Raw genomic sequence first — 25,469 nt, 5'->3', positions numbered from 1 at the left:
TTTTCCATGCCCACGCTTAAAGGCGGAAATATATTCCCTTTGTTTGTTTGTCTCCTTGCTACTGGACTGTCACACCTTAGAAACAAAAGTTTCAAAAATTATGCCCAGCACCTGGTTTGAATGGGTCCTTTAGAACTATTTATTGGATGAATGGTTAGACAACTGGGGAGGTGAACATGACCTGGAAGGAAGCTGTTCAATCTGGGTGGCCTCACTCAGTGGCCCTGGACTTGGTCTCCCTAACCAGGACAAGTGGGTCCTTAGCATCAAACACAGACATTCCTCCCATACCTTTGTGGGGGGGTCCTATCTACTCTGGGTCCCTACAATTCTTGTCAGTAGCTGAAGTCCAAGCTGCACTGCCCATCTCCACAGGTCAGAGATGACCACACAAACGTTTTTTTTTTTTTTTTTTTCAAAAAAGAAAAATAAATCTTGCATTTTTTACTCCAGAGAATCTCTCCTTGGGCCTGGAGGTGGCCCTGCATTGGCCATGTGTGAGGTTCCAACATGGGTACACGTCAGAGCGTGACTGAGCTGACCGTGACAACAGTCAAGCACAGAGAATAGGAGCTCGCCCTGCCCATGCACACATCTTCAAAACTAAACCATCTGAGTCTTGTCGAAGGTTCTCAGAATTGATGGCTTACGTGAGTTCCGCTGCCTAAGACTTTGTGTCAAAAGTGAGGCTCCTGGATCCTCAGGCCATAGCTCACCCTTGCCCACAGGTGCCCTGTATGCACCTTGGGCAAACAGAAGGGACATTTGGGCTCTGTCTCCAACCTAGGCCTCTCTGCTCTCAGAATTCAACTCGCAATGCATCTCTGGCCAGGAGAATCCAAACTCCTATTAAAAGTTTAACTTTGAGTGCAAATTTTACTTTGAGCATAAGACAACGAGCAGCCCATTGGTCTTAGAAAGCATGTTCCTAGACCCCAAGGAATGTCACTTTTTTCTATCACCTGAAATTTCTTAACCACCTGATGTTTCTGTGGATAATTTGGAAGTTCTGGGGATATTAAACCCAAACCAATTGCTTATCATCAAAATGAGGAGGATCTTGGTTCCAAGAAAGGAAGAACTTTTGAATGATAGAGCTCTCTAATGTAAATGAGCTGCCCAGGAGAATAGTGAGGTCAATATACCTCACTTGAAGGTATAGAAGCATTGGGAAAAGAATTGCCTAGACTCAGGTGAAGTTGGTGAACCAGCAACACCAGCATCAGCATCTCCAAGAGTTCCCAGACTCTCAAGAAAGGACAAGGAATTTGAGTTTTAACAAGCCCTTCAAATAATCCTCACATACGCTCATGTTGGAGAAGCTCCTGACCTACTCTAAGGCCTAATAGAGAACATAAATGTCCACACTGCATTAATTTAACCTTTACTGACTTAGAATTTGTGGTCCTCTGAACTGGGTCTCAGGGACATTTTCATTAATAATGAAGGCACAGTTTTTTAAAAAAAGATTTATGGGGTGTGCGCTATGCACTGATGTTTACTCAAGAAAACACTGAGCTACACGAATTTTGGTATATGTGCGGCTCATATGCAAATGATGTTGTTCATCACAACTGGGTCCAAACAAGTTACCAAGGCAAGCCAGGACCAGCCTGAATTGAGACGGTAGTGGGAAGGCTTGGCTAGAATCATGACTTGAATATGAAAGTAACAGGGCTATTTTTTAATTTAAATATTCTAGAGCTCAAGTTTCCTTTGAATTGATCTGGCTTTCTCTCTTCCCAGTAGCACCATCTCTGCTCGAATTCAGGAGGTGCTCCATCTAGGGCCACCACCCCTCAACAGCCCAAAGGCTGGCAGTGAAGTGGGTGAGTGACGCTGATCCCAGCCAACTCCGATGTCTTGGTTTCTCTCCAGGGAAGGGGAGCCTGAGGTCTGAGTCCAATATGTTCACAGAGTGGACAGGGGCGGGAGATCCCGAAAGTGGGTGGGGCTCCAGCATAGCCGGTACTGCTGCAGGCCTCACCTCACCCTGAGGCGCTGGATGGGCCAACCTAGTTGTCATAGGGTGTGTGGCCTGGGATAACCCCTGTCCCAACCAGACCTGCTCCCACCATCTCCGGGGCCCAGGAGTCAGCATCTTCTGAATCCCAGTCTCCACTTGCCCAGATGGGAAGTGTGTGCATTCATGATTCACCTCAGGCAGGCTCTGCAGCTGTGGAAGGCTGCTAAGAAAAGCTGTGTGCTGTTCCAGACATCGTCCGGGAAGAGATAAGCAACATTCTTGGTTTCCTCCTGAGCCACTTGATAAAAACTATTAAAAACAGGGCACAGGAATGTCCTAAGCAAAGCTCCTTGTTCTAAAAATCTTCCCCACAGACTGCCTGGGCCTCTGCCTGCTCAAGTGGCAGAACACTGGGGACTTGCGCAGGGTGTGGGCTGTGGCTTCAGTGGATGCATACAAGGGGGAACTCATATTCCTCGGTCCTCCTGTTTCCACATGGGGGACTTCCCTGGGGTGACACAACCATCCCGCCCTTCATTACACTCCTCCTCCTCACCTCTGAAAGTGCATTTGGCAAGAGAAACTGAGCATGCTCCTCCTGGCCTCTCTGTAGCATCCAGTTGACTGTCTGTAGACAGCTTGTGCTCTGCTCTGGCCAAGTTCCAAGCTGAATGGTGCAGGCTGCACCCCTTGGGCAGGGGCTGTGGGGAACTTAATCTTGGCCTGCGGTATTAGAAGCCTGTGGGGACCCCACACACGGGCCAGTAGACTATGCTTCTGTCGTTCACAGGGATAGAGTGTGACTCTGCTGTGGTCCTCTGCGGAGGCCGGAGAGTCCTGCTCTGGTAGCTAGAGAGTTACAGAAAGCACTAACTCAGGCTGGGCTGGGGCTTCCACACCTCTGTGGCTTTGTTCATGTGGATCCTTCCATAGAGAACCTCTTCCTTCCTCCTCATTCCTACCCATGCCTGTCCTCACAGACCCAGCACAAATGCCCCCTTCTCCACAGTCTTTGTAGACTCTCAATTCAAAGATCTCCCTTCCTCTACTCATGCAGCATCTCAGGCTTTTTGACCATGGCCTTTGGTAAGGAATACGTTCTATGTCAAGTTCAACTACACATAAACATATAGGCTGCCTTAACTGAAACTGAATGGCTCGAGACAGCTCATCTCTTCTTTATGCAGTGCCCTCTGATGATCTAGCCTATACCATTTTAACAACTTGTGGCAACCCACTAAGTTGATCTAATGACAGCTTAAAAACCCACTGTTTGTATTTCTATTAAGGTATAACCTGACCACATAATGGGAAATTATCTCCAAGGTAAAATTAACTTTAAAATATAAAGCAAGAAATGCTGGGATGTGACTTAGTGGTAGAGCGCTGGCCCGGCACACACAAGGCCCTGGGTTCCAAACCCAGCACCACAAAATAAATAAATATATAAATAAGCAAAATACATAATACCATGTGTAGATTGTAACCATTAATATTAGTGTAAAGGGAGACACCCATATATAGCTCTGGATAGAGTCCCGAGACACTGTGACATTGGCTGACCCACAACCCATCCATAATGAATATAGGCTAAAAGAAATTGAAGAAAACATTTGTCTTACTTATTCTTGCATCATCGGTACTAGGATCAAGCCTAGCACACAGTAGGTGTTCACAATATGTTAAAAAGTTTACTAAGTTTAATGAGTTGAACTGAATTCAAAAGAATCCTTAATAAAGTATTAAAGACTTATTTACCCACCCATTCTTCATTTCTTTAACAGATATTTACTGAAAACCTACTGTGTGCCAGTTGTTGAGATGGTGGTGGTCCTAGACTGATTTTGCTCTACACTCCAGAATTCCTTCCAATCCTGATCTGCATCTCATTTTAGTCCTTCCTTAGGAAAAAAATCCTGTATCCCCAATGTGCCGATAGGAAATTTCACCTCCAGTTCTTAACAGATTACATTCCCAGTAGCTGTTGGTTCCCTGTCCCTGTCCTTGATCTCAAAGGCATCATAAAAATTTCAAAGTAACAGACAGAATCCTGATGCACCCTGCTTTCCAAAACAGTCACTGAATGAAGCTTCTTCCAAATTCATCCCTATCTGATTTCGGCAGACTTGCCTTGTGACCCCCCACCCCTCCAGTGAACTCCCATCTGTGTGTCATCCCCTCGCACATGAACTCCAGTCTTCATCACAAGAGTTGCTTTGGCCACTGGACAATAGCTAGCATCATGCAAGAGAGACTGGAAGAACTACTGCACATCAGGTCTTGTCTGCTTGGAACGTGATCTGGAAACACAGCCACCATGCTGCAAGATACCCAAGCAACAGAGAGGAGCAGAAGAACCACCCTGCTGAGCCCAGTCAACTCCCAGAAACATGAGAGTTAAATATTTAAAATCACCACATTTCAGGGTGGTTCATTACACACCAATTGCTAAGAAAAACACTGGAAAGACATTCCCCAGCTTCATTCTTTTTCATACAGTCAAGTTCTAGAACCCATAGGGATTGGTGTCCCCATGATATTCCACAGGCTAACACGTCAGGGCAGGCCATTCCCTGGTATACTTCACTTTTAGAGGCTGACTACAGAGGGCAGTGTCATCCAAGCTGAGAACGCCCCATCTCGGCTGGGCCTCCATGACCGTCTTACCCTGTATGCTTCTTTCCAAAGCCCCCAGACCCCTAGGGGCCCTCAGCACTGTTTCAGAGGAAACACAAGCCCACAGCATACAGCTGGATATCTTCTGGGGCATTCTCTTTAACTCAAAAATTCAGAAGGGTGGAGATTTACTAATTTTATAGTAAAGCAAATGATTATGTTCCATTATATTCCAAATAATTATGTTCTATGCAACATTTGCATGAAGCTTTAGGTCAAAATTCAAGATCTATCAAAGCAAAGATGGGTCAAGAGTTGTTTTAGGTTTGATCCCCAAGTCTTTAGGGGTGTCCCAGGGATCAGGCTCCCTGATTTCCCCTCATCTTTAATCCTTTCAATTTCTGTGTTTCAATTTCTGTGTTTCATTGGCCAGCAGTGCCACCCAGTACCTGGTCTCTGTTATTAGGGGAATTTGGGCTGAAAAGTATGAAAAGCCCAGATCTACTTGCACCCCTTCACCCTGCTGTTGGGGTGACTCAGGCTTAGGAAGGAAGGGATTCATCCATGTCAATGCAGAGCTGAGGGCTGAATGAGGCTCGGTATTCTTAGAGCTCCCTTGTCTTTTCATCAACCACATGGTTATGGTAGAAAAAATTGTTTTTCCCAAGGCCAAGCTCCCAACTGAAAGAAAAACTGAGACATTACCTTTCCTGATGTCTTCACACCTTTCCAGAGGCTGAAATACAGGATGACGACAACGAACATCAGACAGAGGAGGAGCTGCCACTGGGGCAGGCCGATGTCGTGAATCCCTCTGCTCTCATGAAGATGCAGGACACCACGCCTGTGGGGAGGAGAGGTGGGGGACCAGGGAAAAGAGCGTCAAGGAGCATGTCCAAATCCATGCTCACGGGCCTGTCCCACATGCACCCTGTTGGAGACAGGGGTCAGCCACTCTCCATGACTAGGGGGCACTGGCCACTTCATGCATCACATGGACTGGCTCTGGTCAGCCATAGCCTGTACCCCAGGATGGCTCTCCAAAGTGCCTGCTGCATGGCTGGCACTGGGGACACAGTGATAAGGGAAGGTCCCTGCTTTCTAGAGCTCACCCTCTGCAGCAGCAGGTCTCTAGAGGAGGAAGAACCTATCTTGCACCCCAGAGCATATTTGATGATGTCCGAGGTGCTTTCTATTGACATGACTTCAGGGGACCTGGACCACAGTGCTGCTAGACATCCTAAATGCCCAGGACAGTCTCCAATAACAAAGGATTATCCCATCCAAAAATGCTCATCTTGCTGAACCTGAGAATCTCTTGTCTAGAGACTAAGACAGGAATAAACAAGTCTCCTATCTAAGAATATCTGCTAAAATCAAAGATATGCATACTCTGTGTCCTAGCAAGTCTACTTGTAGGTATTTATCCAATAGAATTTGTACATATGTTTACCAAAAGATATGTTCTAGAAAGTTCATCACAGTCTTGAGCATAATATCCCCAAATTGCAAAATACTCAAATACCCATTAACAATAGAATGGATAAATTATGCCACATTAACTAAAATGAAACATTATACAGCATTTTCCCCCAAATGGTGAAACTCTCACACATAACGAATATTATGAAAATGTAGTCAAAGTCAAAAGAGCACAGAAGAGACAGAAGTCCAATTCCATTCAAATTAAGCACTGTATAATAACAGGCAAAATTCACCTAGGGGTTAGAAATCAGAAAAGGTATTCTCTGGAATGGGAGAGAAGGTTCCTGTCTGGGAGGGACTCCTAGGGATTTCTAGGAGACTTGTCATGCTCTGACTCCTGATCTAGATAGTGGTCACATGGATGCATTCAGTTTGTGATATTCATTAAGCTGTCACTTCTCTGTAATATGGTCACCTACAATAACATGTTTCTTAGGTAAGGAAAATATACTATAAACATTTAGAAGGTTTGAGAATATTGAGGCACCTCATACAGTGAAGGAATGGTAAATAGAATTGCGAACAAGATGTCCATTTGCTAATTAGAATCAAATCAAAATCCACTGGGATCAAGGTCAAATAAGACCAACTGATAATCCAGTACAGCAGGCTCCATGGAGGGAGGGTACCCCAACAATTCTACACCTTCACAAGATGCAGCAGCAGGCCTGGGAACACCTGTGTGTGGCATCTCGGCTCTGCACCCTAATCACACATTCCTCACTTCCGCCCTGTGGTTACCTGGCCCATCTGGGCCTCACACACACTCAGGGAACTGCTGGCACACAGTCCCTGCCTTGGTGGGATTCTGTTCTAACATGAGAGGTAGCATTAACTGCAAAAGACAGCAATAAAGTGTGTCAAGTGTTGGGAGGGTTCAGGGAGCTGCAGAATGGGTCTCTGCCCCATCTTCCTCTGAATCTGATGCTCAGAAGCTATAGCCTACTGCTGGATACCTAGCCATGCCCAGCTCCTATGTCACCTCCTCCTGGAGGGCTCCCTGATTTCCCCTGATCTTTAATCCTTTCAGTTTCCGTGTTTCTTGGCTCATTTGCCATCAGTGTGCCCCTGCAACATGAAGGCTCATAGAGTTGTCCCTTGGTATCCGTGGATATCAAAATCCATGGGTGCCCAGGTCTCTTACATAAAATGGTATCATCTTTGCATATACCCTACACACATACCTATGTATGCTTCTAGTAATCTCTAGCTTCCTTATAATACCTAATACAAATAAATGCTGTATAAGTAGCTGTTACACTTGGTAAATCAAAAGTAAATGCTATGCAAATAACTACTATACTGGTTAATTTAGGGGAAAATGACAAGGGACAAAAGTCTGTACATGCTCAGTACAGATGTATTTTTTTTCAAACATTTGCACTCCACCCTTGGCCGAATTCTTAAAGACCCACCTTTTTAAAAATTGCTGATATCAAAATTTTAAAAAATTTAAATCTTTTACGTCATAAAAATATTACTCTCTGGGCCCTGTTCTCAACCAATTAATTCATAATCCTTGAGCAACAGAACCAGGCCACCAGTGCCACCCCTGCCGATGCCAACTGGCAGCCAAAGCTTGAACCCACTGAGTCAGAGGCCCACCCAAATCATAGGCTTCTTTTAGACCAAATTGAGCCTTCCAGAAACTTTTACTTTCCTGGCAAAATAAAGTTGGATTTCTAAACTTGAGGAAAAGAAGGCTCGGAAAGGCTCTTAAGAAATAGGCGTGTAACTATTTCAGGAGCCTGGGTGGTCAGAGGAGTCCACAGATGAGAGGCGGATGATGGTTTTTGCTGGAATCAAGAGTAGAGGACATGGGAGGGTCCATTCCAGGCCCATGAAGGACAACAAATACCCTCCGCCTGGAAACCCATCCAGCTTAACCTGGATGGATTCTGGGACTGTAGGCCATGACTGATGTTGTGTCTGCTTGCTTCATTCATTCATTCATTCATTCATTCATTAAACAGACATCTAATATTTGCAAGAACTTGAAGGAAAAAAAAAAATCATCCAGGCTTTGGGGTCAGACAGACCTGGCTCCCATCCTGGCCCCAAATCCTCAAAGGCCCTTTAACTAGTGGGTAGAGATCAGCGAAGCTGCTAAACACCCAGAATGCACAGGACGGCGCCCCCTCCAACCCCCACCTCACAAGAAAGACTCCTCTAACCCAAAATGTCCAGTGTTGAGGCTGTCAAGTGGAATCCTAGCCTGGAGGATGCAAATGTACGCCTTGCAGAATCTGAGGCATGTCGCAATCCACCCCGCCAAGCTCATCCCTGCCATTTGCTCCGGACAATAGCAGGCCACTTCTCCACAATCGCCCGTGCTCTGGGGGCTCTGGCCTGGGGACTTCCTGTTCCTGCACCCTAGGACACACTTTCCAGCCCGATTCATCAGCCTGGAAAAACTTATTCTGCTAGTTTCATCTCAGAAAAAAAAGAAAGGAAGGAAGGAAGGAAGGAAGGAAGGAAGGAAGGATCCCCTGACATAGGCTCTTCTCTCATTGAGAGAGAGAAAGAGAACGAGAAAGAGAGAGAAAAGGGAAGAGGAAAATCAAGTAGCTGGGCTATGAAAAGACAGCGTCCTGACCCTGCCTGATGCTTCATTCGGATTCTTCCAGTGCTTTTGGGGCAAAGTGTTGAACGGTGTCAATCACCATTTCCCTGATTTACTGTTAAAATCATGAAAAAGGCAACGGCCTGCATCTGTTTGCCCCCAAACTTGCTAAAATGCCTCTAGAGTCCACTGGAATAGCCAAAATGAGCCCTACGTGCACTTGAAGGCCACTTTGGCGTGGTCACAGTTTCTAGATGTTTCATCAGTAAAAAGAGCCAGACATTAGAGCTGATTTCCAAGAAAAGAAGTGAATCCGGCTTCCTCTGCAGGCCTGAGCCGGGGGCAGGGGGGGGGGGGGGGGGGTTGCACAAAAACCCTTGGGTTTGGTTTAGTTTTCCAGCAGTTTAATAAAAATGAATCATCGTGAGGGGTACAGTCCAGGCTTTCCAAAGTCTATGGGCCAAAAAAGCTCAATTTTTCACTTGACATTTAAAAGCTCAGAGGGTAAGGATTGGGGTAGAGAAAGGTTCCTCTTCCCCTTAGGAGCCAGCGTGGGGCAGAACTTTCCTATTGCTGAACACATATCCACCAAGGGTGCACGCTAACAGATAAAGGGACAGCGTCAGAGGTTCTTTTGCCGTGGGGCCATGTGGCTTCAGGCCTGGAGCCTGGGGAGAGGAGCACTTTTGTTCCCTTAAATGATAGGTTCAATCCATCTGCCTAACAGCTTACAAGGTGGGGGCAACATGGGCCAGGAGTCTTGGGGAAAGAGAAAAAATTATCTGATCTTTTAGTATGGGTCCTAGGAGCCCCACTTGCTGGCTCCCCCAACTGAGCTGACTTGTCTTAAAGCAGAGGCCTTTAGATAGAAAGTTCATGTGCCATGGAAAATCCAGAAGCAGTCCGCAGCCTAGGGCTGTGCTCTCTGCAGCCCATAGGCAGGGAAGAGGGGAGATAGACGTGCCCAAGAAGGGGTCCCACCTATCAGCAGGGAACTAACTAACTGGAGACTAACTGGAGAGGAGAAAGCCCAGAGAGCTGTGGACGGGGTGGAGCCTTGGATCAGAGAGCTGGCGCTCAGATAACTCTGCCAGGAACCTAAGACAGAGCCTCTGCTTTCTAGTCTGTGAAGCAGGGTAATTTCCGCCACTGTGAACGGTGCAGTTGAAGTGGGATTTGGATATGAAGAGATTGTCAGTCCCTGGTTCAGGGTAGCTATGAAGGTTTGCAGTGGGGTGGGCTAAGGAGAGGAGAAGAGGGGTGGTCTGCACCTCTCTTTCACTGCATTCTCCAAGCCCTGCACACAGGAATGTCACCCTCCACTGTGTTTTGCTCACAGCTAGGCCTGGAGGAAGTGGGTGGCTGCATGAAAGGAACCATGGTCCCCAGACCTGTCAAAGGGGACCTGCCACTGCAGGGGCAGACAAGCTGGTCATAAGGACACCCGTGGAGAAATCTGATACCACCCAGACTAGAGATGACCAGGCTATCAGTTTCCACTGTGATTAATAAGAACAGGGTTTGCCAAGAGCTAAAGAAAGATCATGCTTTTTTCTGCCTGAGAAAACAAGGTAGGAGAAGCTTGCAACCATTTACAGGGATCAGAAACCTCCTCGCCCCCCAGCCCTTACTATCTCCCTGTCCAGACCACACTCAAACTGGGAAGACCCAAGACTTCCACTAGCAAGCTCTCCAAACACTCTGGGGTCTTCTGAGGTTACATTCCTCGGGAAAAGTGAAGAAACCCTAGTTTTTCCATGACATGTAGAGATGTCAGCCTGACCTCCGCAGGTATCTTGTTCTCAGACAGGTGGGTGCAGTGGCTAGGTATTAGAATCCCGGAAGTAGCTGTTAATAATAATGCACTTGTGTTGGCGGCACCCATGCCTGCGAAACCCAAGTCCCTGGACACAGGATCCAGCAGGAGTGTGTTTGAAAGCTCTCTGGGTGATGTTCACATGCAGCTGAAGTTTAGAACCACTGAGCTCAGAGCTTAGGCCTTGGGACCCAACTGCCTGTGTTCAAACACATTTTCCAATGCCACTTTCAATCTGGATGACCTTGGACAAGACCCTTCCTGTTTGTGCCTGTTTCCTCATTCACAACTGCCTGTGGTTTCTTAAGGGCAATTCGTCTCTCCAAACTGACAGTTATTTCCTAGAGAACTAACACCTCCTGGGGTCCTCATGTGTTTCCTGGTACTGCTCCCCCACTCTACTCTCCCGCCCACATCAAAAGCCCCCCAGGAAGCCGCAGACAGGGCTGCATCCTCGGCTTCCCCCTCAGCCTCAGGCCTGTCACATGATCCATGCTGATGGGCGTGCCCTGTCCCTCTCCACCTGAGGTTTTCCTTGGAGTCTGGCTCAGATCGTGCCCAGGCCTCAGTCAGCCCAGGACAAGGAGTCTACGACTTACTCATAAAACTCTGCTGCTGGCGTGAACTTGTACTTGGAGTACTTGGTGTGGTTGCCCAGCACGGAGCCATTGAGGAGCTTGGGGTCGGTGCAGTTGGGGCTGTTCCAGGCATGGCCACAGTTGGTCCAGGGCAGGGTGAAGGTGAAGGAGGCGAAGAGGTAGTACAGTGACCAGGCGATGATGACGTTGTAGTAGAAGCCAACGTAGAGGGCAATGAGGATCACAGCATAGCCGACTCCTGGGTGGGTACACAGAGGTCTGGCTTCCCCAGCCCAGGCCCAGAGCCACCTCCCCCTGAGGATTTGGCACCAAACACCGAAGTCCCCAACCCCTACATTGTTTTGTAGCAGATTGCCAGTCCCACCCACATTCCTTGGGTACCGACCACCCCTTTGCCTGAGAGCTCTCCTTCACCCTGGTAGCCCTCTCCGCCTGTTTATTGATGGGTCAGAAGGTCCTTGATGGCCCCAGGGAGCAGCCATGTTGGAAGCTGGAATATAAGTTCCCCCACTCCCTCGCCCCGTGGACCCGATAATGAAGAGGTGTGTTTCACACCCTCTCCACTCTCCCATGGTGGACTTGACCTGATGACACACACTTCATGGGCTGCCCCCCCCATTTCCTGATGCCATCTGGCACTTCCTGGGACGACTTCCCCAAATAAGTACTTACACTAAAATCCTTACCTCCGAATCTGCTTCTGGGGGGATCTCAAGCAAGCACTCAGCCCACTGAGTTCTCTGGGTCTCATTCTCAACCACCTACTTCACGTGCCAACAAATTATCTTCCTGAATGTGTCCAACGTACTTCTAAGGCTAATTCTATAGTTTTGCCCAGAGCAGAAATTATTTTTGCCTGCCCAGCATTGCTTGAAGGGATTTCCTTAAGTAACTCAGCCTGTGAGGCTTGGGTAAAAGTAATCCCTCACTTCCTTGATCTGCTCATCAGCTTGTGAAGACCTGGCCAATCAGAGTACTGCTTTCTCATGACCACAATGACTGGTTAAGAGATAAGCATATTGCTCAAATCAAACCAATGAAAGTCTTCACTAAGAACTTTAATGAAGCCATGGATGCATAAAGGTGTTTTGTTAGCTTATTTGTTTGCTTATTTGCTTCTGGTCACTGTTAAACTCGGCAGGATTTAAGCCTGGAGTTGCTGGCAGCCATCTTTTTTAGCAACTGAGAAAAATGTACCAGAGAATGATGCGAACACATATTCTAACAGTACAATTTGAGCACCCGGATCAAACTGTACCTGAGTAGACTAGCACTCCTCCAGCAAAAAATAAATAAATAAAAATAAAAGCTCTGTTATATTATAGCCAGTTTGAGTCATATTTCCAGCAAGTAAATAAAAATGATGCTAATACACACGCAAGACTCTTGTATCAGTCTGGACTTACTACAGGATTGAGTAAACTGAAGGTACTCTGGGGACACTTGCCAGCTGAGAAGAGGCACATGTTAGTCACATTTGTCCTTATTGCTACCGGTTCTCTAACCAGCACTTGGGCAATATTAACTCTTGCTCCACACCTTTCTGCCAGATATCTGGAGGCCAAGGCATGACGGTTGTCATGGCTACTTTCTGCAGATGTGCACCAAGTCCCAAACACAAACAGGCTCAATCCTATCCCATCTGCAATCAATTAGCTATGGCTGTTGCATTAAGGATTGTAAGGCAGCTTTCCGACTGAGTTTGAGAAGCCCCACAATCAATTTGTCATGTCTGCCACAGAAGCCAGAGGGGAGCAGCAGAGGGGTATATGCTGGGTTTCTGACATTTCTGTCTTTCCCATACATGAAAATAGACTGTCTCTCTGGCCACTCAGCTGTTGGAGCTAGACTGAAACTTGGGTCTCCAGACTCTGAAACTTGGGTTGCCAGCTCCTTTTCCTGACACGTCAACTGCTCCCTGTGTAACTTTGAACGGTGGACGCTCCTGACCTTGTTGGTACCTATGAATCCCACAGATAGTTGGTTTATCTCAGATCTCATCTTTGGAGTGCATTTCCCAAATGCACTTTGACCTCCCCCAGACTCCTTCTTTACCTTTGAAGAAAGGACAGATCTTCCAGACTGTGGCCGCCCCTTCCCGGTTGTACTGCCCGAGAGCCAGCTCCATGTAGAACAGGGGCATCCCAGCAATGATGAGGAACAGGGTGTATGGAATCAGGAAGGCACCTGGGGGACACAGAGGCAGAGTGTGACCCACTAGATCCCTGCCCCTCACAGCACTTGAATCAGTGTCTGCAAGAGCTACCAGGCTCCCTCATTAGCGGCTCCATCACCTAGCCATTTCACAAGGAGCATTGTGTGGCAGGTAAAGAGAGTTATGCCGAGAAGTGAATAACAACAAACAGGACCAGGAATAATAACAGGAGGAGTCCTAACTGCAATAATGAGGGTCTCTAGTTGAATTGGTAAAGTCTGCAGGTTTCTCCTAGCCTCTGCTATGAAACACCACAAGAATAATCCTAGCTGTAGCTTTCACCAAATTTGCTTAAGCAGAGAATCTTTCCTTTATGGATCATCATTCCAGGAACACCCAGCTCTTACAGGTAAGCAAATTGAGACCAGAGAGGGAAAGACAGTGCCTAAAGGTACATCCAACTGGGTTTCTGATTTTTCTCATGCAACTTTTAGGTTGCACGTAGCTTTCCTAAACACTAGCTCACTGGATTTTTCCCAGCGCTTACAACAGCCTGTAGACCCAATATGCAGGCAGTGTCATTTTAAGCCCTGAGGGACAGAGAAAGTAGTTGACTGTTCCTGTTGGCACTGCTGGTGAGTGACAGAAGCAGGACTTGTATTTAGGTCATCCAATCCACTGGGCTCACCTGTTAAGGTGGCTAAAGGCAAAGCCCAGGGCAACGGGGCCAGAAAGCCCAATCTCTAGCCAGGAAAGATGCCCACCCAGAGCCCAGCAGAAACTCCAGGGGTGTCCTAGGCAAAAGGCAGTAACTACAGCTAGTCCCTGGCGAAGTTAGACACATCTGAGTTCCAGAGCCATTGCACAGTGTGCCCTGGTAGCCTGGAGTGAGCTTTGTGGGCTCTGGCACTGGGAGGTGACTCACTAGGATGCATGCCACATCAGCCAGGGCTGCCAAGTGTAACCCAAGCAATATGCCAGCTCCTTATCCTGATGCAGCCAGAGCTGGCCAGCCCAGATCCAAACTCCTCTTGCCATTGGCTTTTGGCTGAAATGCTGTAACCTTGGAAACCAAATACTCTGACCTGCCCACACCCTGAAAGTGGGGAAACTGGGAAATAATTAAAGACAGTTACATGAAATTTTAACATCAGATATCAACAGCTCACGCCTACTGAGCCCTACTGAGTTCCAGGCACTTGCCACACAATGTCACAATGACTCTACAAAGAAAGAGTATTACTATCTCCACTTTGCAGAGATGGAAACTGAGGCTCTAAGCTTAGAAAGAACTAAGGTGACCAGAGGCAAACTCACCCAGGGCCTCTGCCTTCTTCAGGAAGCCCAGGGCCCTCAAGGATGAAGGGTGTGGTGTCAGTCTGAATGCTGCCTGACCCGGTCCTTCCAAGAAGGAGAGGGGCCTGCAGGTGGGGAATAGGGAAAACTATAGGAAATGAATGCCTCCTATGTATCCAGCAGGGCCAGGCATTGGATATCCAAGATCCCTTTTACACCATCCAGAACCTTCTGGGGAAACAGCTCTGGTGCCCCTGGAAGCTGAGGCTTAGAGAACTAACTTCACCAAGGTCATCCAACTGCTAAATGCATCTAGGATCTGGGCCTAAACCTTCCCGGCTCTCCAAGTTCCACAGCTGTTCCCAACATACCCTGAAAATTCCAGAACATTCCATCTTAGATGAAGGATATGAGTGTGGATAGGATGTGGGAGAAGGAGATGCTCTGGGGGTTTGGGACCAGTCGAGCCACCTAGTCTATTGGTTATAGGCTTGTTCATGCTCCAGTCCCTGCTCCAGGCTGGGTTCTTTGAAATTCTGGGGAAAATTCTCATTTCTTCCACTTACTCCCTGCCCCCCCACCCCCTCCCACACAGAGAAGGCTGGTCTGGCACTCAAACCCACTCCTGTGCACCTGGCTAACAGTGGTGGAGATGGTGGTGGTGGAGGTGGTGAAGGTAGGCAGTGGGGGTGGTGAAAGTAACAAGTATCAATTATGGAGCACCTTTTGTATACCAAGCCACATGCAGGATTTCATGGACATATCCATTTAAAACCACCCCTAAGAGATAATTGCCACCAATTCCATTTTGCACATGGGAAAACTGAGATTTGGAAAAGTCCAGTTGCTCATCCTAACTTGAAAGTTTGCAGCGTGCTTTCCAACCTGCTCTGTCTGAGTTCCCCTGTGCCTTGGGGCCACCCGCTGCTCCTCTTGGACACCAGGAGCAGGAGGCAGAGCTGGAGCAGAGTGGGAAATAAAAACTTAAGTGGTTCAGGAGCCTGAAGACTGAAGCCAGGGGCCAAGGGAGTGGGAAGGAGAACAAAGCTGGGCGTCATGGTTCAGGTCCTGGCGCTGCCCCCTGCTGTTAGCGATTCCGGGTTCCTCCTACAGGGCCAGCAAAGGGAGAGAGCACCATCGACCACCAACCAGGCGACCTTCAGGCCCGTGCTCTCTACTCGAAACCTCTGGGTGGCACTGCCAGCCAGCAGTAACTGGCCCTGCTTGAGATCTACCTCCTCTCCTGCTCGCCGAGTCACAGCAGAGGAAGGGGGTCGCCCCAGGGTCTGCAGGAGCCCGCGGGGTTGTCAAGGAATGGTGAACCGGTTGTGCACAAATAAAAAGCAGAAAGCTGTCCCATTGCCAGGCCCTTTTTCTGAAAGAGGATGTGGCCAGCTCACTGGCTCAAGCCCCCTGTGGAGGGGAACCAGGGCAGGGCTCAAGAGTCAGAAACGGGCCTCAGTGACGAAGAGGTCAGCTGAGGCCGCCTGTTCCTAAAGGACCCTGGAGTGGCTCCTTGGAACCTGAGGCTCATTACGAACCCCCTAGACGTCACTGCCCTGCAGTGCCCATAACTGCCACATTCTTGTGGCCCTGCTATGTCTCACACAGAGTCTCAGGGGCCATGAGCCCAGCGTCCTGCCTGGACTCTGGCCTGCTCTGCTGTGTGACAGTGCTGGGCTGACAGGGGCTGAGCTGGGCCTACCTCGTAAGGGGCTCAGCGACTGAGAGTACGTGACACGCACAAGCACAAAGGCACACCTGTGCACACGAATGCAGCAGTACACAACCAGACTTCTGCACACCAACGCACTCTCACAGCCTCACTAGGAAAAAGAAATATTTATAGTGAAAGAGCTTCCGGCCAGGGGCCTTCAGACATACTTAGTTTAAAAAAAAAAAGGTTGTCTCATGAGTGCAACTCACTGACACTGAGAGGAACCCTGCTGGCCACACAAGAATCCTGGACCTCTGTGCAATGCCAAGCCTCAGGAGGGAAGCCCAGTGGTTACTAAGAGTGCTAAGAGCTCACCAGGGCAGTAAGGAGATCCTCTGGAAAGGGGAGGGGTAGGAGGGGCTCAGCAGGAATGGGGTGGCCCAGGTCTGAGGGGAGGGGGGCGGTGGAGAAGTGTGTCAGGAAGGAGCTAAAGAAGGAGAGGTGGGTGCCCTGAGATCAGTCTGTGGATAACTCAAACTGTTGATTCTGGCCACACCCAGGTGGATCCCAGGAGTGAAAGTCCACAAAGTTGTCCCCTTGATGCTGCAGCTCAGCTGCACGCTGTCACTGACTGGTTTTCCCCAGAGGCCCAGGAAATCTTGGTCAATTCCCAGGGGAGCTAGGTTTGTCCCTGTTCTCCAGTACCCCAAGGGCGTAGTGTACAGAGTGCCAGAGAGGCACGGCGTCCCCCAGCAGCAGGGCTGCCTGCCACAGGCTGGCCTGACACTTTCAGGACTGAGCCAACAGCACAGGGAGGTTCGTCATCCTTTTTGTGACAAGTTCAAAATGATAAATCAAGCCACCACTGCTAACTGAAGCGTGTGGCTTCTTCTTACTTTGACAAAGTGATCTTTGCCGTGGTCTTGGTCCTATTACAAACTTCAAGTTTGAAATTTTCAGCTCTTGGTCTGAATCTGGTGGCCCCGAGGGAACTCCACTGGATTGCCCTCCTCTTTCCCACCTCGGCTCTGGCTCCGGCCGGCCATGTCCTGCTTACATTTAGCATGTAAGTGTGGACTCTCACATCCCTGTATCTAAGCTCTGTCTCTAGCCCCTGTAGCCCATGCGCCTCTGGCCGCCCACAGACCTGAGGCTGAGCAGACCTGCAACACAGCACACAGGGAGAAGGAACAAAGCCCAGGGTCACGCAGACCTGGAAGGGGGCTTGGGACTGACAGACTGAGCAGGGTGACCTGCCTGGAGCAAGCTGCAGGTGAGAGCAATGGTTCGCGCGGGCAGGGCTGGGCTTTCTAAAGGGTAGATCTAAGGATGATCCTCGACCCCAACTTTCTAATTATACCCACGAATCTCTGCATTAATGTGCCTTCTCTGAGTCTCACCACCCCCACCCCACTTCATAAATAAGGGAAATAAACCTGTCATTAGTTTGCTGTGATAATTTGATATAATGGAGATGAAGTGCAGGGACGTGGCCGTGCTCTGTAAATGGGAATGGGTCCTGTCATCGTACACAAGGCCTGATGGGAAGCACCTTTATCAACTGTTTACTGCCAGTAAAGGTTCACCATGCAGGTGGTGGAGGGGGGCGGGGGCGGGCTGTGTGGTATGTGCCATGCACACAACCTGGAGGTGCAGGGAACAATCCTTCAGACCCCTCATGTCCCCAACCCAATGGAGTCTATTTACCTGTGTGTCCAAACAAATATGCTGACCATGAGCAAGAACAGGACAAAGATACCCGGGCCACAGCCAACTCTGTTCCCCAAGGGGCTCCCATAGAGCTGTCCAGACCCCCCTCAGAGATGAAGGACCTTCCATATGTGGTTGAGAGAGCTCAGTCCCCCACAGCTGGCCTTTGGGAGCCATCTGGAAAGAGTGCTTCATCCAAGGCCATACCCTGTCCCCATCCAATGACCAACCACCACAGAGCATAGAGTCCCAGCCCCTTCACCCCAACTCTGCACCAGTCAGAGGAGACACCTGGTTTCAGGGTTTCCCCGAGGTCAGCTGACCCTCAGCCAAGACCGCCTGAGTGCCCAGCCTCTTCCTCTGGCCAAGTTTCCCACCCTGCAGCCTCCACCCTCTGCCTGCCTCCTCTGCTCCATTCTATCCCTCCATCCATGGAGAACAAGACAAACGAGTTTTTTCTAAAGCAAATTTTTGTGTCTTTGGCATCAGATACAGGGTCCCCCTCAGAATCTCTGCCAGTCAAATGGCTGGCTTCCCGAGGCCAATTCTGCAGGAAAACACTCTTTTCCCATAATTAACCAAACCCAGATGATTCGAGTTTGGCAACGGAGACCCTCCTCTGGCGTGGGGCAACTGAGTCGTGGTGTCAACTCCGGCCTTCTCCCCAAGAATGACCTTCTCGGGGCCCTCACTGACCACAGAGGGCCCTGCCCACTGGTTTCAAGGGCCCTCCAGCCTCAGCCCAAGTCGGGTCTTGCATCTCTTTGCTCCTTTCCCTGGATTCCACTGACAGGCTGGGACCATCGACACGAGGTACCAAACTGCATTCATTTCTGGTGCTACGCAAGAGAATTCTACACAAAACGATGGGAACTGGCTTCAGTTCCGCACCTTCACCCTGGGTCCCCCACTTGACCTCCTGCCTCAGCTCCAAGACCCAGAAATATCCCCAGAGAAGCAGCAGACCCACCCTACTGGTAGATTAAACCCAGCTCCAGTGGCGATGGCGGGGGTGGAATGGAGGAGGAGCTATTTCTCTTTATGTGGCGGTCCCATCTGGACTTGATTTTTACTGATAAAGCTGTGACTTCATTAAAAGATCCTTGAAGATTTCCTTTCTCCTCCATCTTGATCTCTTTAAGAGGAACAAATTAGAAGGTGTCTGGGGTGCTCAGGACCACAGTCTGGAGGAAAATATGACCCACCAAGAACAGAGGAGGACGTCACCTTTGCTCACTTGGGATATAATACCTTAGATTACAGAATCTGAAATGGCAACTGGGCAGAGTGGCACATGCCTGTAATCCCAGTGGCCTGGGAGGCTGAGGCAGCTGAGTTCAAAGCCAGCCTCAGTAACTTAGCGAGGTAAAAAAAAATAAAAAGGACTAGGGGTGTGGCTCAGTGGTTAAGTGCCCCTGGGTTCAATCCCTGGTACCAATAAATAAATAAATGAAATGGCATTAGCTTTTGGGTTATCTCCAGGAGACTATGAACTCTCCCGAAAGGCAGGGATTTTCTTTCATTCACCTCTGTATTCCTGGCATATGGTAGGCATTTAGTAAGTGATTTTTGGTTAAATAAACAAGTTTCAGCAATGAATCACACTGAGAATGCAGCTAATGACAGCCCCGGGGTCTTTCTCTACTTGTGCTGTGGCCTAATCCTTACTTAGGCAGTTAGGTCTGGGACCTCAGGGCAGGACAGAACATTTTTCTTTATAAATTCCATCTCGATGGAAACGGCTCCTTCAGATCCTTTTCCTGCTCAGGGACAAATCAAGTTGGTAACCCCAGGCTGAGGTCCTAGATGAGGTCCTGGTTCCTGTAAAGGGGTGGGCACACGTGTCAGCTTGGTGTCACACCAGCGGGCTGGTTCACTGTGCATCTCAGCTAACCCGTCAGCGTCAGCCTGGCAAGGCCAGGGTGTAGACAGCGCCCCCCGCTGGCAGGCTGGACGGGAAGACACTGAGTTTGGAAAACCCCCGTCCTCTGCACCAGTCACCACCTCGCTTGGCTTTGAGACTCCCGAGGTTTTTAGCCAGGAGGATCTCCAATGGCCCATGTGTGCCCAAGGCCCTGAGCTTTCTTAGAGAAGCATGAGAAACCCACGGGGGGGGCTCAGAACCACAGCATCCCATGGGACCCCCATGGACCACCTCCAGGAAAGTCAATCCATACTTTCCAGGGGAAAAAAATCTAGAGTGAGAAAAGGTTAGGCTGTCAGGGACTGGAACAAAGCCCAACTCTTGATTCCTAAGTCTTCCTACCATGCAAGGGCCCCAGGCCAATACCTTATTTGCCTTCATCTGTTCCTTCTTAGGATCAATTCTGCCCCCTGCAAAATCAGGACCTCATTCCACTCCTGGATCTCCAATACAGCTGCCCTCATCCACCAATAGCAAAAGAGTAGCATCTATATTTATTAAGCCCTGATTATGAGACACTATTCCAGGTGCACTGTGGGACAGTGGTTGTTCAGCTTTCCTGCACAAGGAAACTGAGCTCAGATCAGAGAGGGTGTGTGACTTGTCCGAGGCCACATTTCTAGCAAATGTCAATGATTCAAACCCCCAGCATGCCCCAAGATCACCAGAGGGAAAATTCAGACTCTGGAAATAGCCCGCTGCTTGCTGCTACCTCTTGATTGAGTCCAAGAGGGTCCAAACAAAGCCCCCAAACTGAGAGTGACTTTCCCCTCCCACCACCACCCACAGCCTGTCATCCCAGCAGCTGGCCTCGGGAAGATGTTCAGACAGGCTGATCTTTCCCAGCAATTCATTCAGAAAATATTAGCCAGGGGCCTAAACTATTGGCACCTTCATCATCTCAAGACATCCTCCAAGCTGGGCCAGTGTGAACAGCAAGTCTTTGAGAGTGTCTGTGTTAATATTGGCACCGGAAGAGCACACAGACCAGAGGCTGTTAGAGAACAGGGTGGTGAGACACGGCTTGGGTACAGCCCTAAGCCAGGGCACTGCAGATGGATGGACCTTGAGCATCCTCTAAGCGCATGTCCCTCTATCCTAAGGAACTTGAAGCTCAGAGAGGGACTGAGTGATGGCTGGGGTCACTTCGTGAGTGACAGAGCCAGGATTCAAACTCAGTTTGTTTGGACTGTTTCCACTAGTGCAGGAATTCCCACCTGCCTGTCCACTTCTCATCTCTGGGGCTGACTTCAGAATTCCTAGGTGAGAATTGATCCACAGGGGTAGTCAGCTAGGAGGTCTCAGCAGAGACCAAGCCCAGAGGGGACCTGCTAAGCATTTCCTGGAGCAGTAAGTTAGAAAAGGAGCTGCTGCCTACTCCCAGATGGAAGCCTGTGCTGCTCCTGCCTGCCAATTAAAATCCACTGGCATACATCCCCAGCCCTTAGCCTAGCAGTCACGGCCTCCGTAGCCCAGCCCCAACTTGCCTCTCCATCTTTATCTCTTCTGACTTTATCTCTTCAGCTTGCCTCCTGTTCTGAGATGGCTGTGGAATTGTACATGCCTGTCCCAGATGCACGGCTGGAAATACTGCCTGTCCCTGGAGATTGCCCCTGCCCCTCCATCCTGGGCAGCTCAATTCCAAACACAGCCCCCCTCCACTGAACCTTTCCTAAGCAACTCCTTAAACCTTTACAGCACATGTCACCTCTCCCATCCATGTCACTCATCGTCATGATGATGATAATAAAAAAAGCCATAGCCACTTTGCTAGGTCACACTCTGTGCCAGGCTCTCCTGCCTTTGGACCTTAAGCGTGCTTTAAGCTGAACACCGGCACTTCAGGTTGACAGAGGAGGAAGTAGAGGCTTGGACAGTTCTCAAACCACCTGGCTAGAAACCGGAGCTCTGGACTCTACAGCCAAGATCTCCACTGTCCAGGCCACCAGGGCCTCTGCACATGATGCTTTGTTTCCTTAGTCATCATTGTATCTCTGTGGTGCTTTCTGGATTGGCAGCAGGTCTCTGAGAGCCTGGACCATTTCACCAATTTATCTATTCCACAGGAGTTTGTTGGGCACCTCCCACCACATTTCCAGAGTCTAGCTAGGCCTTATCTTGGGCATTAGAAATCCAGAGATAAAAAAAAAAGAAAACACAGTCTCTGCCCTCCAGGGCTCCATCCTGTTTGGGAGACAAGACCCACAGAGAGACAAATGACTGAGCCACTCTGGGCCATTAAGAGGCTGGTTAGCCTAGGACATGGAGCTTCTGGCCAACTTCACCTCAGATTTGAAACCTGTGACAAATTTGCTCCATTTTGTCCCAGAGGCACCTGGTCTATTGTCCTGCACACAGCAGGTGCTCTGTCTGTACTGGTGGCAATGGCAGAGTGAACACAGTATCAATAAAGCCCCAGAGTATTTATCTAGTTCAGGTGTCCAGTGGGCTATCTGGGGTGCATTTAGTTTCAACAAACATGTGTAACAAGGAAAGGGACTTATCACAGCAAGACAACGAGGACCTTCTGAGTTTCAAGCTCCTGGCAGGCAAAAGTTCTGGTTCACTCACCTAGGTGACCCGACAGAGTCGAGAACTCTGCCTCTAACTGAGGGGACCCAGATAAATATTGCTGATTGATGACAGAGGCTTCTGCTGTCTAGGGACAAGTCGTCTCGGACGGTCACTGAGGACAGGCTGGCTGGCACGTCCTATGGTCTCCCAATCTGTCTTTCATTCATCATCTCTGTCTGCTAAAAATATTGAGCGGCTGCATTTTCTTCTTCCTTGGGTCCCAAGGGACAGAAAGCTCAACTCTGCCCTGAAACCCCTGAGGAACTACAGCAGGTAAATGTGGGAAAGTTTCACCTCTGGATTGAATTTTCTTTCTTTCTTTCTTTCTTTTTTTTTTTTTTTTTTTTTTTTTTAACCTTTCTAGGGTAGCTCATGGCTATCCTAGAGCCAGACACAAGGGCTGAGCCTGCAGAGTAGAGAGGGCCCCCGATCAAGCCCCAGACCCCAGCTGCTCCTAAGCTGAGGACTGCTGTCCCAGCCACCTTGTCTGGAGCATCTGACAGGGACAGACTCATCTCCGGAAGTGCTAAAGGAGATGCGAACACAAACCCTCATCTGTTGGCTCCAAGGATGGATCTACTTTTTCAGCGGGTGGGGATTGTTTCCATACACAGTATCCTCTGCTGGTGACCAGCCCCTTGCTGCAAGCATTGATCACTGCCCATCCCCAAACAAATGTCCAGAGTACACTGGGAAGCCAAGAACCGTGAGTGCTAGGCCCTGTGCGACAGAGTCATGCGCTTTCCCTTTACCCAGCTCCCTCCCACTGACCTCCCTCAAGTCCTGGGCCACAGCCACAACCTGGAAGGATGGTCCAGGGGATAGAGAACTTTCCAGAACTGGACCAATGTCTTCCTCTTACTTTCCTGAGATCCCTGCAGGGCATCCCATAGCTCATCCCTAAACAAATGGTAGGACTGGGGTGACTTGGATACCCCAGGGACAAGGGCCCTCAGGAAGGAGCTAATCTTTAAGGACATAGCCTCTTGACTCCCAGGCTGCTTCCAAGGGCTCTGCCTTATCGTACTTGATTGGACTATTGGTGATCTCCAGGCTCCCATTCCAGGGCAAGTGGTAATCTGACCACCCAGCAGCAGGAGCAGGGGACAACTCCACTGTCCACTCCAGGCCCCTCTCCCACTCCACCCTGCAATGTTCCCAGGACCTGTGGAGCTAGAGGCTTCACCCAATTACCCAGGACTCCCACCTCAAGGCCCAGGCCAGCTTGAGGCATCTCCTGACCCAATCCTACTGGTGGGGGGTGGTACACATGGACCCCTGCAGCAAAACAACTGCCTCAGCAGCAAAACAGCAGTCTCAGATGCCAGAGTCTCTTCCAGGCTTCCGTCACCCTGTGTCTCAACCCAAATCCTCTATCCTCTCCCTACCCAGGATCCCTGCCCCAAGGCTCAGAGTGTTTAAATCACCTTGCATCACAGGCATTCCTGGGGGTCCTTCCAGAGCCCTCCATCTCCACCTCCTTTCCTGGGGACCATTAAAGGGTCAGAGCTCCTCACTCAATAGGGGCCCCAGATTCCATCCTTCCACCCCTGTCCCTGCCCTGGTCCAAGGTCCTTCCTCGATTTTTTTCTTCCTCTGGGGCAACTCTTTTTCCCTGGGCCCTGTCTGGTCCCTTCCTATGCCCCAGACTTGCCCGCGTGTCTCCTCCTTCCCCCACGTGTATCCTGGCTTCCCTACCAGCCACAGCAGGTAGCCTCCGAGTTTAAAGCCTCAGCCCCACCCGGTGCTCACCGCCACCATTCTTGTAGCAGAGGTAGGGGAAGCGCCACACGTTGGCCAGGTCCACCGCGAAGCCGACCACCGACAGCAAGAAGTCGATCTTCTTGCCCCAGGTCTCACGGGGCTGCGCATCGCTGCTGCGGGGCGCCAGGAGGCACTGGACGCCGTTGCGTTCCTTCACCACCAGCAGATCCGCAGTTTGGCAAGCGGGCAAGGACTGCTCGGGTTCAGGGTCCTCCCCGCTGGGCTGCACCTGCGGGTTCATCCGCGCCAGAAGCATGGGTGCGGCTGGCTAGAGGGACTTTCAGCGGGTACCGGAGACACGCAGAAGCTCTGCTCGTATCAAAGGAAAAGAAGTGGTCACTTGGTGAGGGCGGGGGTCCTTCCTGCCTGTGCCAACAGAGACCACTGGGGAGACTGGGATCAGCGCGCGCTGAGTGGACTCATGGTTCGCAGGAAAGGGATTACGTCTGTTGGAAAAAATTGGATATAGAGGTTGTGACGCGCACCACTGGGACAAACTCAGAGGTGGAGACCGCTTTGGACCTCCCTGTGAGTCCGACTGAAGAAGACCCCGCAGCGCTCTCTCTGGTTCACTTTCTTGCTCACTCTCGCCCTCATACCAAGGCTGAAGTTTCCCGCGGTGACAGTGCCCGTTGCGCTTTCCGCCCTCCTCCCCACAGCGAGTCTTGGCCACCTCCAACAGCCCCAGGAGCCTCTGCACTCAAACTTGTGGGCACTCTAGTTCGTGGGCGTCAGCCTGGGTCTGTCTCCCTGCACACCTAGCCCGGTCCCGCGCGCAAGGCGCACTCACGTGTGGGGCAGCAAGGGGACCCGGGTGCCTTGCGCTCTGCCGGTTCTGGGGAGTGAGCCGGGATTGGGCTCCGCCGCGTGGCACTCGGGCGCGGCCAGAGGAGCGCTGGAGTCCGGGGCGGCCGGCGGGACGTGGGCTGGCTGGTTCTGGCCACGCTGGGCGGGGGCCGGCCTGGTAATGTAGCCTGCGCCCCAGGTAACGCGCCGATTGCATTAGCCCAGCGCCCAGCCCGCTCTGTCTGGAGCCTGTTAGCACTAATGGAGACTGACAGCGGGGATGGGCAGGGGCGGGGGCGCCTTGCGGGCCAAGGGCGGCGGGAGCGGGCTACCCGAGGACTCAGGGGACCCGGGAGCGCACATTCTCCATCCTGCGCTGGAGCACTCCAGAGGGCACCAGATTCCGAATTCTCACCAGAAGACGACAGACTCCTAGAACTGGGGTCTGAGTCGCCCCAAAGAAGGTCCAAGAAAGGACTGGACAAGGGCGACCTGTGCGCAGCCAGCGCTGTCATCCGCGACCGGCCACTTACACTACCTGCTCAGTAGGGGCGAGTG

At 50.2% G+C, this 25,469-nt stretch overlaps 1 protein-coding gene across 1 annotated transcript in view; it reads right to left on the bottom strand.

Annotated features, from left to right (window-relative positions):
- Positions 1 to 24,381, bottom strand: part of Slc6a2 (solute carrier family 6 member 2) — a 35,452-nt gene extending 11,071 nt beyond the window's left edge. The window contains exons 1-4 of the mRNA XM_076838565.2: positions 24,114 to 24,381; positions 13,101 to 13,232; positions 11,046 to 11,283; positions 5,288 to 5,426 (exon numbers count right to left, since the gene is read on the bottom strand). Of these exons, the coding sequence (XP_076694680.1) occupies positions 5,288 to 5,426; positions 11,046 to 11,283; positions 13,101 to 13,232; positions 24,114 to 24,381 (777 nt within the window). The remainder of the gene's footprint in view (positions 1 to 5,287; positions 5,427 to 11,045; positions 11,284 to 13,100; positions 13,233 to 24,113) is intronic.
- Positions 24,382 to 25,469: the final 1,088 nt, after the last annotated feature.

This window comes from Callospermophilus lateralis, chromosome 18 (assembly GCF_048772815.1).
Source record: "Callospermophilus lateralis isolate mCalLat2 chromosome 18, mCalLat2.hap1, whole genome shotgun sequence".
In the NCBI taxonomy this organism is placed as follows: Eukaryota; Metazoa; Chordata; class Mammalia; order Rodentia; family Sciuridae; genus Callospermophilus; species Callospermophilus lateralis.
The sequence above is the reverse complement of the archived record's forward strand: the minus strand, read 5'-3'. Positions and strand labels throughout refer to the sequence as shown.